This window comes from Falco punctatus (genome assembly GCF_963210335.1).
Source record: "Falco punctatus genome assembly, chromosome: 8".
Classification (NCBI taxonomy): Eukaryota; Metazoa; Chordata; class Aves; order Falconiformes; family Falconidae; genus Falco; species Falco punctatus.
This window is the reverse complement of record NC_137588.1, coordinates 26,867,310-26,885,166: the sequence shown is the minus strand read 5'-3', so window position 1 is coordinate 26,885,166 and position 17,857 is coordinate 26,867,310. Positions and strand designations below refer to the sequence as shown.

At 46.5% G+C, this 17,857-nt stretch overlaps 1 protein-coding gene across 4 annotated transcripts in view; it reads left to right on the top strand.

Annotated features, from left to right (window-relative positions):
* Nucleotides 1-17,857, top strand: part of IGFBP2 (insulin like growth factor binding protein 2) — an 80,208-nt gene that overhangs the window by 50,849 nt on the left and 11,502 nt on the right. The window contains exon 1 of one of the 4 annotated variants that reach the window (XM_080398754.1): nucleotides 2,638-9,885. The exons of the other annotated variants lie outside the window; for them this stretch is intronic. Within the exon in view, the coding sequence (XP_080254880.1) occupies nucleotides 9,786-9,885 (100 nt within the window). The 5' untranslated portion in view covers nucleotides 2,638-9,785. Of the gene's footprint in view, nucleotides 1-2,637; nucleotides 9,886-17,857 lie in introns of those variants that run through there. 4 annotated transcript variants of the gene reach the window in all.

Sequence of the window (17,857 nt, the reverse complement as noted above, 5' to 3'; positions counted from 1 at the left end):
GTTTGGATTTGTGCAAGTCAAGTTGCCTAATCCTGAAGTTACGCTATCCACTGTGGAAAAAACAAGGGCTGGAGTCCAGATCCTGGGACTCTGTTCCCAGCTCTGCCACCGATGCCTGCATGATCTTGAGCAGATGACTCTCAGTTGCTCCAGCTTGCCTGATTGCCGCATGTAAGCATTGCGATGGTGCAGTGTTCATTTTGGAGAACTTATAAACTTCAATGCATTCAAGGAGAGTGAAGGCTCTGAGCTGGAGGACTTCTCCATAATGTGGCTGGTAACTGCAGCTAGGCCCCAGGAGATTCATCAGGAGCAGGTGGACTTCAGGGAGCTCAGCTACAGGACCTGAACCTGAAGATCTGTATTAGCTAATCCAGTCATGAAGCAATGAGATCAGGGGTGCTCAGCTCTTCCCTTAAAGCCTGACTGGTTTTCTTTGATGAAGAAGTCTTTAGGAGACAAGATTATCTCTAAATGGGTTTGTTCAGCAAATTGTATGCTGGAAGTCTGTTGTCCTGAAGGGACCTCAGGTCAACTCAACGTGTTAATCTTAAGTGATAACAATAGCATTTGATGAAGTGGCTCAGGTGTAGAATTAGATTTATCACTTCTAGGAGGCAGAATCTGACCTTTGCTCCTGGGGTCTTAGGGTTCATTCAGGACCAAACCTTGATTCCTCTGAAGCTGTTCACTGACTGGGAGCAACTTTTCTCCCTGTGAATAAATAGCTCATTACTGCTTGACTTTTCTCAAGGGCAAGTTGGAGACTACTGTTGCCTCTTACATGCCTAGGCTCACGTGTGTTTTGGCACGTACACCTCTTTGATATGAAAAATGACTGGGTTGAGAAAATGCAAATTGTTTCTGCAAAACTGCTGATTCTTGTATGGGAGGGGAAAAAAAAAAGATGCACCCAAATCTTTCCTGAAAGTCTCAAGTTTGAGGAGTGTCCAGCCTCTGCCACATTTGGTAAACACAGTGTCTGGTGCCAAGCAAGAATAGAGTGGTTCAGCAGGTAACAAGGTGATGTGATTAGGTGGATTGTGTTTGGTGCTGTGGGGAAACAGCAGTGTCCCCCAGCCTGCTGGGTCGTTTGGTGGGAGCCATGTCAGGGGAAGCATCCAGAGGCAGCTGTCTCTCCTGGGCTTCTGCATGGGGTCAGCTTTGCTTAATCTGCATAGCCCAAGATAAAAAGCAAGTCGGATGCGCAGCTCAGGGTTAATGCCTGGGGTTGTCTCGGTTTGGGCAGCTGCAGTGCGTGAGGGTGTTTTTTTTTAATGAAAAGGCAATCTTTGGCATGAGGCAGGTGAGGTAATTAACCACAATCCTTTTCCTTTCAGATTTCACTATACAGCTCCAGCCTTTGCAGGGCTGAAGGGAGAAAGAAACCTGACTTTTTTCTTTCCCCCCTTTTCACTTTAACCTATATGTGCAGAGATAATAGCATGCCAAAATAAAGTGGAATTATTTATGTGGCACTAAAAGCACAGCTGGTGTCAGAGCAAGGGACTTGCACATAAATACCTATTCAGTGTAGCTATATGGATGTCTTTGCCATAGTTACAAGGACTTCCTTCTATCCGCTGGCTTGATGCTAACAGTCATTTTGCCAAGGATGGGATTTTTTATGATCCCTTTTTTATAGATGCGTACTGCTGGAAAGAGTGATAAAATTATTTCTTCAAGGTCTTTTAAGGAGGGGGAAGCAGGGTAAGACCGTTTGAATCCAATGCTGTTGAATTCCAGTTCATGAACTTGGCCTTGAGATTGTTTATGGGACCTTCTTGGTATCAGGATTGACTTCCCTGAAGTCAGTTATATTGCCACCAGTGTAAACTGCCTTAAGCAGCCTATGGCCAGGGCCACATTAGTCGCTTTCAAGGACTTTACTGTGAAATACTGCACAAAAAATTGGAGTGGGAGCAGGAACAAAGACCGTACTGAAAGCAAAGATCTTTGGCCTCACAGTCAGTAACAAAATGGGCACTGGGACTTTCTTAGTTCACTAGAATCTAATTCATCCTCTTTCATTTGCATTTCCCCTCTTTTTGGATAACATTGGTTTTGATGAAGACACATGCCAGAGCCTGTGGCTTCCATGACAAGTCCATTCACAGTCCCTCACATTGAGACAACACTCCTGACTCCACCTCAAACAGACCAAAGATGAGAATACCAGCAAAAAAGACTTAAAGATCTTCAGTGGAGGATTTTTATGGTGGTGTGTTTTGTTTCTTCAATAGTATCCTCAGAAAGGAGGAGGGTCTGCGTGGCTGTGATCAGTAGTCAAGGGTCCCAAAGCTGGTGACACCACAAGCACTAGCATGTAGACTATGGGGACTGTAGTGGTGTTGTCCTAGCTGTAGTAGCCTAAAGACAGAGACAAGGCAAGCTTTGTGGGGGCAGGTAACCAGGTAACCTCTCTTGTTCAGCTGGTGGCCAAGCTTTCAGGTACATTAGTTGAAGTCTGGAACAGAGATGGCAGTCTTCAAAGCTATATTTAGTTTGAGAGCAAATACTACAAGTTTAATGAGGTAGGTTGTTGGAGAGAAAGTTAGTTAATACCTGCATGTAAGAGAGGTGTTAGCAAAAAAAAAAAAAAAAAAAAAAAAGGAAATTAAGGAAATTGAGTCCTATGGGGAAGAAAGAGAGAACCTACCATCTGTTGAACATGGGATTAGCTGGGAAGAGGCAGGACAGCTACAGCAAGCAATAAAGCCAATCTCCCTGTTGAAACCAAGATTTCTAGTATTTAGCAGTTACAACTGCTTGTTTCCAAGCTTCAGGGTTTCTTATGGGCCACTTTGAGGATCACAGCTGAGAGATCAGAAACTGCCCAAATAAAGGGATGTGCCCTTTCATAGCATCAGTAGCTGAGTTGTTGGATTACTTTTCCAGAGGAATGCTATGAATACTCAAAATTTCTGAGTGTAGAAGGGAGACTGGGGAAGTTACTGGGGGTTAAAATCCCCTCAAACAGTCATCGATCTCCATCTACTTTTCTCTGCCGTAGGAGATGAGGCTGTTTGGACCTGTGGTCTGAGCTGATATGTTTTTTCCTGTGATGGACTGCTTGTTTTGAGAGACAACCTGGTGATAAGACCACTTTGACGATATTCACAAAATACCTTAGAAGACTGCAGTTCATCTAAGTACCTTGGGAAATAGCCATGGGAGGATAGATAGAGCCACAGACTGTGAAATGAGGGGTGGCAGGGGTTATGTGGACAGATCTCTCTGTACTGTTATTAGAAAGATAAATGTTACGAAAATAATATTGTTGTGGGAACTTAGGAATGTATCTTAATATCTAGGAATACACGTTGGCAAACACGTTACATTAATAAGGTAAAACATAGATATTCCTGGATGTGATAGCCCAGATTTTTTTCATTAAATAGTAGCAGTACCAGCAAATGGAGGTGCTATTTTAGGTTTTGTTTTAGTAACTAGTGTTGATGTTACAGGAGGGCCTGGTTGTACAGAGGAATCTTGGACTTAGTGCTCATAAAATGGATTCCTTTTGAATTAAATGGAATCCTAAACAAAAGTAGGTCTGGAACTAGCATACTTGTCTTTGAAAGGACAAACTGAAAAATTAAAAAACCTGGTGGGTAAAGTCATCTGGGCAGAGACACATGAGAACCTGAGTGCAGAGCCTCTCTAATTCAGGGATGCAGAAACTGTCTGGACCAGGGATCCCAAACAAAGGAGGAAAACATGGCAGGAAAGGGCTCCTTGCTGAAGCTAGTGAATAGCCACCTTAAAAAGGATAGTTGGGATTAAACGGAGAGTCTGTAAGGAATGGAAAAAAGGACTAATCGGCAAAAAAGGAATGTCTTAGAGGTCAGGAGGGGTAGGGATAAAATGAGAATTGCCAAAAGTCAAGCTGCGTTAGGCCTGGCAAAGGAAATTAAAACAAATAGCAACAGGTTTCTCAGCTATATAAATAAAAAGAGACTTGAAGCCGCTGTGCAGTGAGGACCAACTGGAGATTAAAGATGATCTAGGTATGGCTCCATTATTAACCAAACTTTGCTTCAGTGTTCAGTCCAGTTAGAGGGGATAAGAACATGAAAACCTTGAAAACTGAGGGGAAAACCCAAAAGTCTAAACATCAAAGTGACTGAAATCTGTCAGAGAGCAGAAGCCAGGAGCATTTGCCTCAGTTTCTGAAGGGACCAGGACAAAAAAACCAAACCAAAACAAAAAATCACTGTGTCATGTATAAAGATTTTTAGGTCATGGTGGGAAGTAGGAAACGGGGAACCAGTATTTCAATCACCAGAGGTGGTGGAGGAGTGATTCAGATATATAACATTAATCCAGCCTTGGCCGTGGACAACACTGGCAGAGCTGGAGAACAGAGTAATAAATGACTTGAGGGTAAACGCCAAGCAGATGAAGCGAAGGTGGATCATGCCAGGCTGAGCTGATAGTTTTGTCCGATATACTGCACTTTTCTGAAAAATCAGTTATCCGGTCTGTGTGGTCTCCCATAGAGCAGTAGATACAAACGCATGTGAGAAAATATTCTTTAAAATAGGGACAGAGGGACTCAGTTTGAGGATCGGTGAGGGAGTGACAGATGCTTGTGTGTGGGTTGTAGGATCTGGCTGCAGAGGACACCAGGGGTAAGAAGTGAGGTATACCTGGCTGTGGGTTTGCAGTGATGGCCCTGGTGGAAACCATAGGTGTGAAGGTCTTGAATACTCATGATTGTGCTGAGTTAGGTTCATTGTCATGGAGAGAAAGCTCAGGAAAACTCTTTAGGATAAGTGATGTGTGTGGAGGGGTGACAGCATCAGGAATGGGTTAAAACAGAAGGTCACAGAGTGCTGGAATGGGTAGTAAAAGATCAGGTTGGAAAACTTGCTGAACGGGGCTTTTGCTAGCAAAATCTGTCACTGGACAGCTAAGAAAGTCCCAGGGTGAGGGTGGACTGCTACTGAGGTCCTGCTTTGCAAAAACTGCCCGATGTCCAGCGAGAGGTGTCCCACAGGGAAGGAAGCATTAAACCCTGTGAAAGCAGCTGGCAACCCCTTGGCCACAGTCATGAGCTGGAAAAAAAATGGAATGGATGTGGGCAGGCACAGGTGCAGGGACCAGCTCCAGGGGAGTGGGAGCATGTGCTATGGGGAGGGCTGGGCAGGGGAGGACTTGGCTGCTCCAGTGAGATACAGGAAGGAAACAAAAACAGGGAGGGGAAGGAGCAGCCTGAGCTGGAGAAGGGTGCTGGCATGAGAACAGCATACCATAACTCAGCCCTAATAATATCCTGTCTAGAAAACACAGCATCTTCTGCTGGCTGGAGTACTGTCCTTCTAGGGCATCTTTTCCAGGTGAAACCTTGAGGGCAGAGCACATGCTCTTCTGCTCCCAAGGAAAACCGGTGTGATGTGGCTGAATTAAAGTCCCATGTCGAGTGGCTCAGGAGGCCCTTGCACTAATCCTAGGGAGGATTTATTTTTTTCCTTAAACAAGAATTTAAAAATTTCTTTTTAGTTCTGTTCACAGGCCCAGCAGGTTTTGTCAGCGCACAGGGAAATAACACTGACCTCGCAATGCTAATGTTCCTTCAGTATGGCAAAGGGGAAGTTTTGTCATGGGAGGGTGGTTGTTAAAAATCAGTATTTATCCACCAAATTGAGAATAAAATTGTGTTCTCAGAACTTGGGGTCTGTTCAAAGTGCAGTTGGATCTAGGCTAAAGCAGTGTTCCTGTTTCACAGTAAGCTACTATAGTGAATTTTCAAAGGGAATGGAGATGTAGAGATTTTTTGCTGTCTTTGTTAATACTGTTCTCTAGGTGCAGGACCCCAGTCTGCCTGTCTGTTTTCTTTTTTTAAAATAGATTTTATTTTTAATTGTAGCAAACTAAGCAGCATGACATACTCTGACCTAAGGCAGTTTTCGATGTATTTATTTATTTATGAGATTTTATTGCTCAGCATTTCAGGGTAACAGAAGCATCCTGTGTGTTTGTTTTCTTTAGGCTCTTGAGTTTGCCCTGCAGCCAAGTCAAATGACTTCAGCTTTGGGGGGAACTGAAATGAGGAAATCTGTACTTTGTGACCTTAAACTTTCAATGAAAGGGGATTTGGGGAATGGAGAAATGGCAAGTGCTCAGAAAGGGAATATTTGCAATGGGGATATGGGGGAAGACTTTAAAACAAAGCCCTTGTACAATGCCAGTAATTAGATAATATGGTAAAGTTAGGAAGCCCTTGACAGAGAATTGGTTACTCAAGAGGAGGTATCAGGTATGTTGTCTGAGGCCAGCAGCCCCAACAGAAACAGGGAAAAGGATAGCTGGCATCTTTGACGCTTTAATTGCAAATGAAACAAAAGCTGGCAGCTGAGAAATTGAGAAGCATCACGTGCCTTTAAGATCTCCAGAAGGCTCTTCCCCAGCTTACAGTGGTCCTTTGTAAACTGCTGTGACTGATTTATTCCTGTGACTCAGTGAGGGTTGGATTTTAGGCATTTGCTTCTCCCAACCTCCGACCTCCTCCAGCATGGCCATACTGCCTTTGGGGCAGAGGAGCAAGATGCACTTCAGACTATTTATGGCTCATTCTACAGTTTCATTCTGGGAACATCCCAGGGAAGCTGATGGCTGTTTTGGTGCCAAATATTCATCAGCCTTCTGCCATTTTCCAGTTAATTTGTCTGGATGACTTCTCCCATGACTTCTCACATTTTCCACCACCTGATGCTCTATTAAGAGTTTGTTCCTTTGTCCGTCTCTGGGGCTGCTTCGTTGTGTCAACGCTGCCTTGTTTCCCATCTGATTTAAGGATTTATGCTAACCTCATTAGTCGTGGCAGCTGATCAAGGCTGCTTTTGTAAGGAATCATCATCTGAAGACCTCTGTCCTACGCTCACCAGCTGCACAGTAGCAGGTCTGATCAGAGCACTGCCCTTTTCTTTGGCGGAGGCACTTGGTTTAGGGGTAAGCCCACGTGATATCAGGTCTTCTCCTAGGTGCATCCATCTCTGATGCTCCCAGGTTCATTTATCACAGCTCTAAGGCCAGAAGGGTGGTGTTCTGTCCTCAAACCTGCCTCCTGGTCCAGTTTAGACCACAGATTTTTGCTGTGTGACCTGCTGTTTTGACTACAGCGCTACAAAAACCATTCACATTTGACTTCAAAATCACTCACAACAGGAGATGCTATTCACAATCCTTTTGTAACTGTGCTAGTGGCTAATTATTTGGATTGTCCATGTTTGCTTCATCCAGTAAATAGTCTTCATCTCAGTAACAGTTGAGTATTTACAAGATTCTTTAATTCCTTTTTGGTCTTCATATTCTTAACTGTAGGTGAAGTAAAATTTTCCCTGGCTGCTTTTTTTCCTTTCTAATATCTTATCTGAGCAATTTATCCTGCTTTCTTCTGTGGTGCTCCATTACAGTTGTACTCCAGGAATGAGTAAGAACCTTGTGGGGAAGTTTCTCAACAGGTTTTATTTGCTTTTGCTTTTCATTATTGATTAGCAGTTTCCATTCTCCTCTTCTCTTACACTTACTTAATAATAAATATTTATGCTGCCCCATCAATTTACATAGTATTCTGCAGACCTCCAAAGAGGCAGAGTGTTGCTCCACCGGTGTTTAGTCTTTCTCTGCATCTCCCATGCTGCTGTGGGGGCACTGGGAGCAGAGGTGGTACAGCTTTGCTGGGGAGGACCCAAACACTGGAGGTGCTGGGTGCGTTTTGCTCCTTCGGAGCTCCCTGGGAATGGAAGGACCTTCCTGCTTCTCCTTCAAAGAGAGGGGAGGACATAGCTGCTGGTGATATTTATGTAGAGAAGTGGAAATACTCTGACAATTCACTTGGCATGTCTAGAAGAGGTGGCCCGTGCAGTGCATTATGCAGTCTGGTCTGTGTATGGAGACAATAAATTGCTGTCAAAAAGCCACTGATCTTCCATTCTTTGTGTGTTGGGGTGTTGCAAGATGAGACCCACTGATAAACTTTGTGGGGCTTGCTCAGCCTACTGCATGTGATCCTCTTCTGCTGGGGCAGAGGACCCAGCTGCCTCCAGTGAACCTGGACCTACCAATTCTGCTGTCTCACCTGCTGTAACAAATCCTGCCTTTGAAGCTCTCTCCCTGCAGAATTTGCATTACAGTTCCTGTGAAGTGTTAAATGCCACCAGTAACTCTTCGCTACTGACTACAGACCCCTCCCTCCCGAGCTGCCTGTTTGCTGCTCCTCCAGGCACATGTTTTATGTGATGTAGGATGGAGTCATAGCTGTTGTAGCTTTAGGGGTGTCTCTGGTCTGGAAAAGCTTGATGATGAACAGATCTGTGGTGGTGTAGGGACCAGCCCAGTGGGGCCAGTAGAAATGACATCAGCCCAAGGATTTTCTTACCTTAGTATTCAATAGGAAGAGTCAAATGCAAACATGATGATTGCAAGCACATATGGCTCTGGCTGTCCATCTTGAGGCCTGTTCAGTGAAAACTGGGCTTAACTGTTTGCCAAGAGCAACACACTTTTCCCTTTAACCCTCAGCAAGCCTTCCAGCTTTAGCCCAGTCGACACCGTCATGGTTTATTTAGCAAGGCAAAGCACGGTGAGGCTGAGGGAGCAGTGTGAGAGGCCACAGCTGGGCCTTTGTGAAAGGCAGGGATGGGGCAAAGGAGAAAACAATTAGGAAAAAGCAAGTGTTCTGGTGTAGAGTTTTAGAGTAGGACTTGTAATGTTCAGTGGTAAATAGCTGGTTAATCAATGCCAGATTGTCTGTTGGACATCCTCTTAATTACTTCAGCCTGTGCCAGACACTGATATCCTTGAAACCTGAAAAATCCCATTAGAAGGTGCTTTCATTGGGGCTCAGCCAACATGCTTTGCAGGCTTTTGAGGAAGAGCAGCATGTGACCGAAGTGAGTGCGAAGGGGCTGGGGCCGTTGGGGCAGCAAAAGGGGTGGCACTGGAGGGGGCTCTGCCTGTGTTGGGGCACCCTGCACGGCTTGTCAGGAGCTTGCAATGAATCCCTCGCTCCAGGATGGCACCCCAGCTCTCCAGTTAGACAGGCAGCAGTAAGAGCTGCTGCTGCTGCTGTTTTCCATGTGCTTTGGCTTTGTTCCTGTGCCCTCAGCTTGTGCCAAGGCCTTCTGTATTTGTGAAAAGGCTGGGCATTTTTCTTTCTCTTTAAAGGAGAGGTGTCCTGGCTCCCAGCCCCTTGTGAGGGCTGCAGTTGATTTCAGAGGTGTGATGGAGGTGTGCATGGCACACAGCAGGTGCGTGTTGTTTTCTGAAGGTTACTCCTTGATTAAGGGGTCTTCAAACCCTGTCTCAACAGCATATGAAGACCTGCGCTTTGGCGTTTAGGTCTTTCTGCTGACTTGTTCCAGTGGGCTGAGATGGAGAGCTATGAAATTATGAATGAGAGGGGAGAAATGAGAAGATCACTATTTTTCAGCTTAATTTGGCATCCCATTAAAAAGTCAAGCAGCACGTCTGGGGGAGCAGGTAACACAATTAAATGATGGTAGTCATTGATGTAGGAAGTTGGAAATGTCCTTGATATAAATGGCTTCTAAAAGGAAGTATAGAAATTCATAGAGGGATGACTAGTTATGAAATATGAAGATCCATGTGCAGCCTCTGGCTCAGAAAGTCCCTATGCCACTGGTTTCCAGAAGCAGAAGCAAAGATCGGTCGTTACGCTCCTCCTAACATCTGCTGCTGACGACAGCTGTAGCTGCTTGGGGATCACAGAGATTGCAGCCTAGTGCTGGAGGAGCACACTGGCGCTTTGGCAGGGAGACATGAAGAAGAGTCATGTGCTGGGGCCTCAAGATGTGTGCAGCTGGACAGGTCTGCTCTGCTCCTCCCTCAGCCTCTGTGTGGATGAGCCTCTGTGTCAAGGTCAGCTTGTGTTTTGGACTCGTGACTGGTTTGGTCTCTGTGCAAGGAGCTGCCATAGCCCGCTCCCTCCCTCCCTGCCAGGCATTGCTGCAGATGCCCTCTACTGTCCCCTCTCCGTGGCCCTCAGTTGAAGAGGGATTAACAAGGGTACGGCAGTACCTAAATTCTCTGCCTTCCTCAACTTTGGAAGGTGGGGTGTCCTTGTGAGGATGACTTGGGTTGGTCTTCCCATCGGTAAAGCCCAGGTGGGTTTGGTTGGAAAATCTAAAGAGGGATTTTTTTGATATGAAAGATGTCTCTGCTTTGTGCATGTGAACCTTGCTGGAGGAAGGAAAGACAGGGAGAGGTTTAGAAATTGTGATTTGCTTACTGCCTTCCTCCCAAGGAATCCAGGAGAGCAGCCTTGTTAAATACGGCACTGTTTTGCTCTCCAGTGAAACAAGAGTGCCTGATTAACTCTCAAACCCACAACAGCACCCACTAACATTTTGGGATAGGAAGTACAGAACTTAATTACATTTTGACTCTCTTCCACTTCACTATTCAGATGTTTCTTCTACTGGACTTGAAGTCTCGTTGGACTGGGGCAGGAGGGACCAGGGGAGCTCATTCAGCTGCGGCTAGTACGCCTGGCTTTTTGCTCACCTCAAGGGTGGGTTTTGTGTTTAGACATCTGAGAAAAGATATCAGGCAGTAGGTATAAAAGATAGTTGGACTCAACACTGTAGCATGAAATCAAACTGGAACACAGCACTGGGAAAGCTGACAATGCTTTGGGTATCTTACTCTCATAGGAAGGGGGACAGGCAGGGCATCGACACCTGTTTCCTTTGGAAAAGTTGAAAGCCAGAGCTTACAAGGTGTGATGCTGGCTGAACAGGACTGCCTTGTGAGTGGGGGGCGGGAGAACATGTAGCTGACAGTCAGGGCAGCAGGTTTGGGAAGATGACTGGTGGAGCTGAGGAACATACCTGACGGGCTTGCAAAGTAAGCAGTATAACTGAGGAGCTTGCTTCTGAGTGTCTGAAATGGGTTATGAGGATTGCTGCATTGCAGCCGTGATGTGTGGTGGTGTGGTCAGTCATCGCTTTTCCTCTAGCCACTTAGTCTGAAGCCGCAGTAGTCCTGGTTTCAGCAGGTCATCCTGCTTTTAGGAGGCATAAAGCTCCTGAGCTGCATGTGTGGGTTGCAGCCTGTGTTAGCATCCACTAGCATAATGCATCTGCTGTGCACTTGGTGCTTGGTGAAAGCCAGGCTACCTGCTGAGTGGTTCCAGCCTCAGTCTGCAGTGAGGGAAATACTGTCCAGGGCAGTGTTTTAAAGCCAGGTTTCGGAGACGCTGCTGGTACTTGCTCATGCCAGATCATGGCCTGAAAGATGCTGGGTACAGGTCCCTGGGAGTATGCTGCAGCCCAGCAATGGTACCCCAGCTGCTTCCCACAGGAGGGACTGGTCCTGTTGTTCTCCCAATGGCTGGGAGGCACTCGGGGGCAAACAGCCAATTTTGCAGCCAGTACTCCTCTCTGTTTCCAGCTACTGTGTGCTCGGCTTCTCTTTTCACAGTGAAACACAAGCATATTCCAGCGCAGGAGCTGGCAAAGGGACTTGCAGGTAACTTTCTCTGTCTGGGGGAGTGGAGGACCTTTGAGCTTCCTGGAAGGGAATTCAAGTGTGTGCTGTGCATCGGATGCAGCTTTCCTGAGCTGGCCTTTTCTGTTGTTCAGGCCACCTGGAAGGATGTGTTAGAGGAGGCTTGCAGTGTGATTGTGAGTGGTAGCTGGCACTGGTGCAGCCTGTGCTGGGTGGATGGAGGGGGACGTGGGAGCTGTGTTTTGATTCTGCTTTTCCTGTTTGTTGTAACTTGGCAGAGGCAAAGTTTCAGAGACTGCAGGGGCAGCAAGATCCTTTTAATTTCTTTCTTTTCTCCCTGGCATGTACTGTGACACCTTCTGCCAGTAACTCTGATTTTTTTTATTTTTTTTCCGGGGGGACAGAGGCAGAGTGGGAGGGGAGGATTGGTGTGTCAAGGCTCTGCAGCTTTGGAGCACATAAACCAGAATATTTAGGTTGGGGCTTATTGTCTAGAGGGGAGACTTTTGTAAAAGCAGTCTCCAGTGTGCAAGCAACTGTCACAGGGGCTTTTGATCCTGCTTCAGGTGGAATTTCAGTGGAAAAATTTTTCAAAGGAAGAAGAAAATGAAACCCGAACCGCGCAAAACTGTCTCCCCAAGGCCTGTTCAGAAAATGGAGATAAAGCAGTAGTAAAGTCAAGTGCTCAATTAAGCCAGATGTACGTGCTTTAAAGCGCTAACAGATGTGGCAACAGTGGCTCTGAAGAACTGGAGTTTATGGACAGAGCGCAGTGGAGACGGGTCTGTATGCCCATTGCTTCCCGATGGGGAATGGCACAGCAGTGCTTTTGTTCTGGGGCCTTTGAAGGCCCTCAGAGAGTATGTGGGTGCTCAGGGCTGATGCTTCCCACTGTCTCCTCAGCTCCTTCCTTTGCCCCTAGGATGGCTGTGCTTACGGTGCTTTTCAGTTGTGGTGGCCTGTTTGAGAGCAATGAGGGTGGATTGGTTACAGCATCCCAGGGCAATTTATCTAGTGACAGCCTCCCACCTTGATGCTCCCAGGAGGTTGTAGTGGCTACCTTGGTGTGTTCCTTCCCCGGACCCTATAACTGGGGAGTTACATGCCCTTAAATAACTGCCACATACCATTTTGAAAATTTGGGTGTTCAAAAGTGCAGCAGAAAGCAGTGAGATGCTTTTGGCTGTAAGCAGATGGATAAAGGCCAGGTAAAACCTGTTATTCGCATGCTGTACAATACCTGCAACTTACAGCGTGAGTAATACTTGCCTGCAGAGCAACCGGCTGAATTTTGCCTGGGGAGGCTCGACTGGACCAGGTTTAGACCATGTGCAGAGTTGGTTTGGAGAAGGACTTAAACACCAGCATGTCACAAGCCAGCTGAAGCTGCCCAGTGCTTTGGGGTAAACTCTTTATGTTAACGCCAATCCTTCTTGAAGCCAGGGGATTCCCTGGCATTTTCTTGCAGAAGCTCAGTGTTCTAACAATTTGGCTTAACACAGACATGGATGGTTTACTCTAACTTGGGGACCGCCTCCACGTGTCTTCCAAGCCTTTAGGTGGTAGCCAGACCCTCCAACCAGGAAAAGGGTGCTGTGTAGATCAGGTGCACAGCAAACACACCAGGGCATTTGGTGCCGAGTGTGCTGGCTGGATGTATGTGAAATGTTTTCTGGAGCTGTTCAAACAGCAAGCTGACTGTCACACAGTCAAGCTTCCCTTCCAGTGGTTCAGCTGGCTTATCACATCTGTCTCCATCTCTGTGTTTTGTGGTGGTCTGGTTTTTAGGTTTTGTAATGCCTTCCTCCTCCTTGGGAATGCAGCTGACTGATGTTCCCCTTTCTTTTCTTCCTTCCTGTACCACAGTTTTATGACTCTTTCTTCCTGCCTTTTGCTCAGTGGGAGTCTGCATACTCCTGAGGTTGGAGCTTGGGCAGCTTCATGGGTGGCCCAAAATACAGTCGTTTGCAAACAAAGTGAGATCCAGCCCCTTTTTCTATAAAGGCAAGAGACCAAAGCAATGACAGCAGAGCGAAGCAGCAGGCTGCCTTGCACTGCTTCCCTCCCACCTGTGTGGGAGGAAACTTCCCCTTTTAAGGCCAAGTGACTTTGATCTGGTCATGCTGTAGGCTCTGGAGGCTGGAAGTCGCTGAAGGACCATACAGGTAACTTGCATTACTTGCATATGCATGGTCATAGTATGCCACAAATAGTTACTACAGATCAGCCAATCTGCAGTAAATTGCCGCCTTCTGGTAGCCTGTCCATAAGTCTCAGCCCTTCATGGCGTTACTGCATGTGTGCATTTCATTCAGCAGTGGGACAAATCTGCAAATCTGAATTTTAGCAAAACTGTTTATTTCAGTAGCAGTGTTGTATCAATAAAGACTTCATGCCTAAGTGAGTGGCAGTTGCCTTATTTCAGTAAATGCACACAGTAAGAGAAATAGTAAGTGTGCATAATAAACACACATGCAAGAACAGTCCCTTCTCATGGTGTACTCTAACATGAAGGTTCAAATTGAGCTCTGCCCTTACCTTACCTGGGGGAAGCATAAAACAAGGGTTAAAGAAATCCAGCAAAGAGACTGCAAAACTGAATGAAATATTGTCCCAAGGACAGATGAACAAAGTGTTTTGACATAACCTGAAACAACTGCAATGATGTTTAGCTTGAACATTAAATGAGAAAAACCCGTGATCTGTGAACAGCTCAACTCGGGGCTTAAATGTGGGATATGGCAACTCGGTAATAGCCCCCATAAGAAGGGATAGGTAATAATGTCTGTGAGTGATCTGTGTAGACAACTGGGAGGTGCTGGTGGACAGAGGAGACTCACAACTAAATTACAGTGGGTGATACTGCCTCTTTCCACCTACAGTTCAGTACTCTGGTTTTATTTTGAGGCGCTTGTGCTTTGTCCCTGGGGAATGCAGGTTCCTGGGGAAAAAGCAGATGCAGGGTTGGCTTTGAGGGCTGGTGCTTGGCTAAGGGTCTGCATGGGGAAAGCAGGTTCAGCAGGCATTGAGGTGGGCTCTGGCACAGTTTCTGAGGAGGAGGTGGGAAGGAATTACTGTAATAATAGCGAGTGAGTTTTGAAAAAGGCAGACTTTGAAGAAATGTGCAATGAGATTTGGGTGGGTGGTGAGGGGAGCCCTGGACTGAGCTGCTGTCTGGAAAATCGACTGTGGAAAAGTGAGATGTTATTTGAAAACTGGTAATACAAATGACTGAAGTTCATTCCATTTGCATGCAATAGTCATAATAACTGAAGAAGCCAATGTGGCTGAGAAGGGAGTGGAGCAATACCGGAGATAGGCGAGAGACAGCTCTCGCAGGCGGGGTGGGGCACTGCTCTGACCTTTTTGGGGTTTTAAGTCTTTTTTACTTGTAGTATTTTTTTCCTCCTGATTTTGAACCTTCTCCACCTTTCTGCAGGGCAGAAGGTCAGACTTTGGCTGCTCTGCATGCAGCCTTCCCAGAAGGCACGCAGAAGTACTCTGCTGTAGGCTTCTCTGGTCATGCCCTGTCCAGAGCTGCTTCCCCACCAGCCGTTGATTTTGGGGGGGTTCTGAACAAGCACCAAAGGGCACACTTGGGCTTCCAGAGCCAGTGTACATCTTTCTGGTGAGCTAAGCAATACTCGAGGAGCCAGAACAGGCGGAGGGCTTTGCCAGAAACAACGCCTAGACTATCTGCCCTAGCTTCTTATATGATAAAGACCACAGAATTTCCCTCTGTCACCTCTCCTTGGAGCAACATGTCTTCAGCTAAAGCACCCTAGCTAAAAGGCATATAACCTGGGTTTGAAGACATTGATGGACAGATGTGGGCACTTTCTTCAGTAGTATATCTTTCCTTCATGCAGGTTCAAATTGATTTTTGACAGTCTGTCTGTCTTGGTGTTTGCTTGTCACTGCCTGCACCTAGAAAGGTTATCATCTTAAAATAGCAGAAGAGTCTGAACAGGTCCTGTATATTATACTTTTTCCAAAAATACATGAGGCAGAAGTGTTTAGTGTGAATTCAGAGAAGAGTTTCTTGTTTGTGATTGTGTGTCCATCAGATCATCAGCCCTTTCTGGCAGGTTGCAAAGCACCATACCTGGGAGTCAGCCTTTTAAAGAATCACAGCTCCTGTAACTCTGCGAGCCTCTGGCTGTCCTGCAGGAAAGAGAGGCGCAGCATCCCGATGCCAAACAAGAGATAATCTAGATAGTAAGTAACATGCAGGCACCCTCACAGAGGCTGTGGTAAGGAAAGCTCTTTTGTGCTTGCATGGTCTGGACTGTGGGATGCAAAAGTTGGCTTGGACTCAGGGTTAGAGATGAGCCTGTGTGTCCTAACATGAAGTGGGGAAATCGGGGTAATTCAAACACTAGTAAAACGTGTAGGAAACAAGGTGGTTTTGTGGTCTGACTTCATTCTGGAAGTTCATAGGAACTGAGGATTTAAGAGCTAAGCTTATACTAGAAGTCAGTGCAGGTATTTTGGGGTGGCTGGGGTACTGAAGACCACACAGATGCATCTGAATGACCAGGAAAGGAGGGCAGAGACCTGGCCTGGGAAGGTTAATAGCTTGTTTTAGTCAGGCAGAAGCCCCTAATGACTAAGTAGTAGCTGCTCTGGGGATTTTACGGATGGGGTCAAGGTCAAATCGTAGCTGCTCTGGGGATTTTACAGATGGGGTCAAGGTCAAATCGGGAAGCTGAGGTGCAATTAATTTAAGCTTGGAAGTGCTTTCAAGTTAATTCATTTGGTTCTGCTAGGAAGGTTGCAGCTTTGTGGAGGGCTAATTGGAGAAGTGTGTTGAAAGGGCACAGTTGGGCTGCTGAAAGAGATGCGGTTCACTAAGAAGGGGCAATGCTTTTATGGTGGCAGGGAGCTTGGAGAGCCTCACTCGGGAAAACCGTCCAAACTTGTTAAGGTCTTTCCCCTGAGCAAGCTGCCTTCACACATGTTGAAGTTAAGCACACATGCAAAATCACTGTTACCAACCCCAAGATGAGACCCTGTGGCTCCTCAGCCTCAGCTTTTAGGTGAGTCCATGCAAGTCGCTGCTGTAGATGCACATTGGGATGCTCAGCAGCCCAACAGTTGGGGGAAGAAGTAGGTGAAAGTAAACTAGGATTGCAAATGGAAGTTGGGTAAATGAGGGGGTTTGATGTGTTCCCCTGCATTTTTGAGGGACCTGAACAGCATTTTTCCTTATTCTTGGCACGCAGTGGACAGCTGGCACTGGAGGGAACGGGATGTTGCAAACCACTCTTGCAGGCTTGCTGTTGGCAGGAGGAGGGCTGGAGCAGACCTTCCCCAGCAGTGGTTTGTCCTCTGCTGGGTCTACACAAAGTGGGCTGGTGAGGTGCTACATGGCCCATCAGTCAAATTGTTTGGAAAGAAAGCTAACAAAACAAACCCTGCTATTTTATCTCTTTTCAGCCCAGCCACATATTTCCATGAAATGCTGGAAACTTACTATTTTTGAGAATTGTGTTCCTGTTTTGAGATGTAGTTGGCATTTGCTGACGTGTTTGTAGATATATTGGGAGGTGGAGGGGGAGGAGGACTAATAGGGAGACAGGCAGTCATGCAAACACACGCATATGCAGAAACACATAGAGGCAGTCTGTGTTATTGCACAAGTCCTGTATCCTTGGGAAACCAGTGTACAAACATGATTTAAAAAAAAAATAAATAAAATCAACCCCCCCAAAAAGCCAAAGCCAACACCAAAACTGTTTAAAGAAAAACCCAGGGGAAGGGACATGTCAGTCCCTCTTCTTCCCTCATCTGATATCAGCTCCATTTCAGTATCGCTTCCGTGCTTTCTCCAGGTTGCCAGAGGAGTTTGTGTGCGATGGGGCACAGGTGCGCCCCATAGGGCACTATACAGTGAGTAAGAGGTTTTCCTCTGGCTCAGGACCCTAGGTGGTTGGAGGAGGGAAAGTTGCTCTCTCCAGCCACCAGGAATGGGCAGAGAAAAGAGAGTGAATCAGGCTGCTGAAAGCTGTGCTGCCCTGAGTCAATGTCCCCGGCACTTTGGAGGAGCATAAAGCATTTCCTGCAGGATGCCTGAGCCAAAGGAAGGCACTGGGTGCCCCTTGGATCACCCCTCGTGCCAGCCACTCAGGGCAGGGAGAGGAGCTTGCTAAGCAACCCCTGGCCAGAACATGCCGTTCCCTCCCTAGTCCTGCCCTCCCTGCTGGTAGAGATGGGCTGAAAAGATCTCACGAAAAAATAAAGGGTGTTTGCAGAGCCCCAAGGCTCTCAACCCCAGGGGATCTCAGAGTGCTTTGTGGACAGCTTATCACAAGGGGTAAAACAAGCTTTTGGAGACTGATGCAGGAATTTTCTGGCTGTGGTATGAAATTGCCTCACTGTT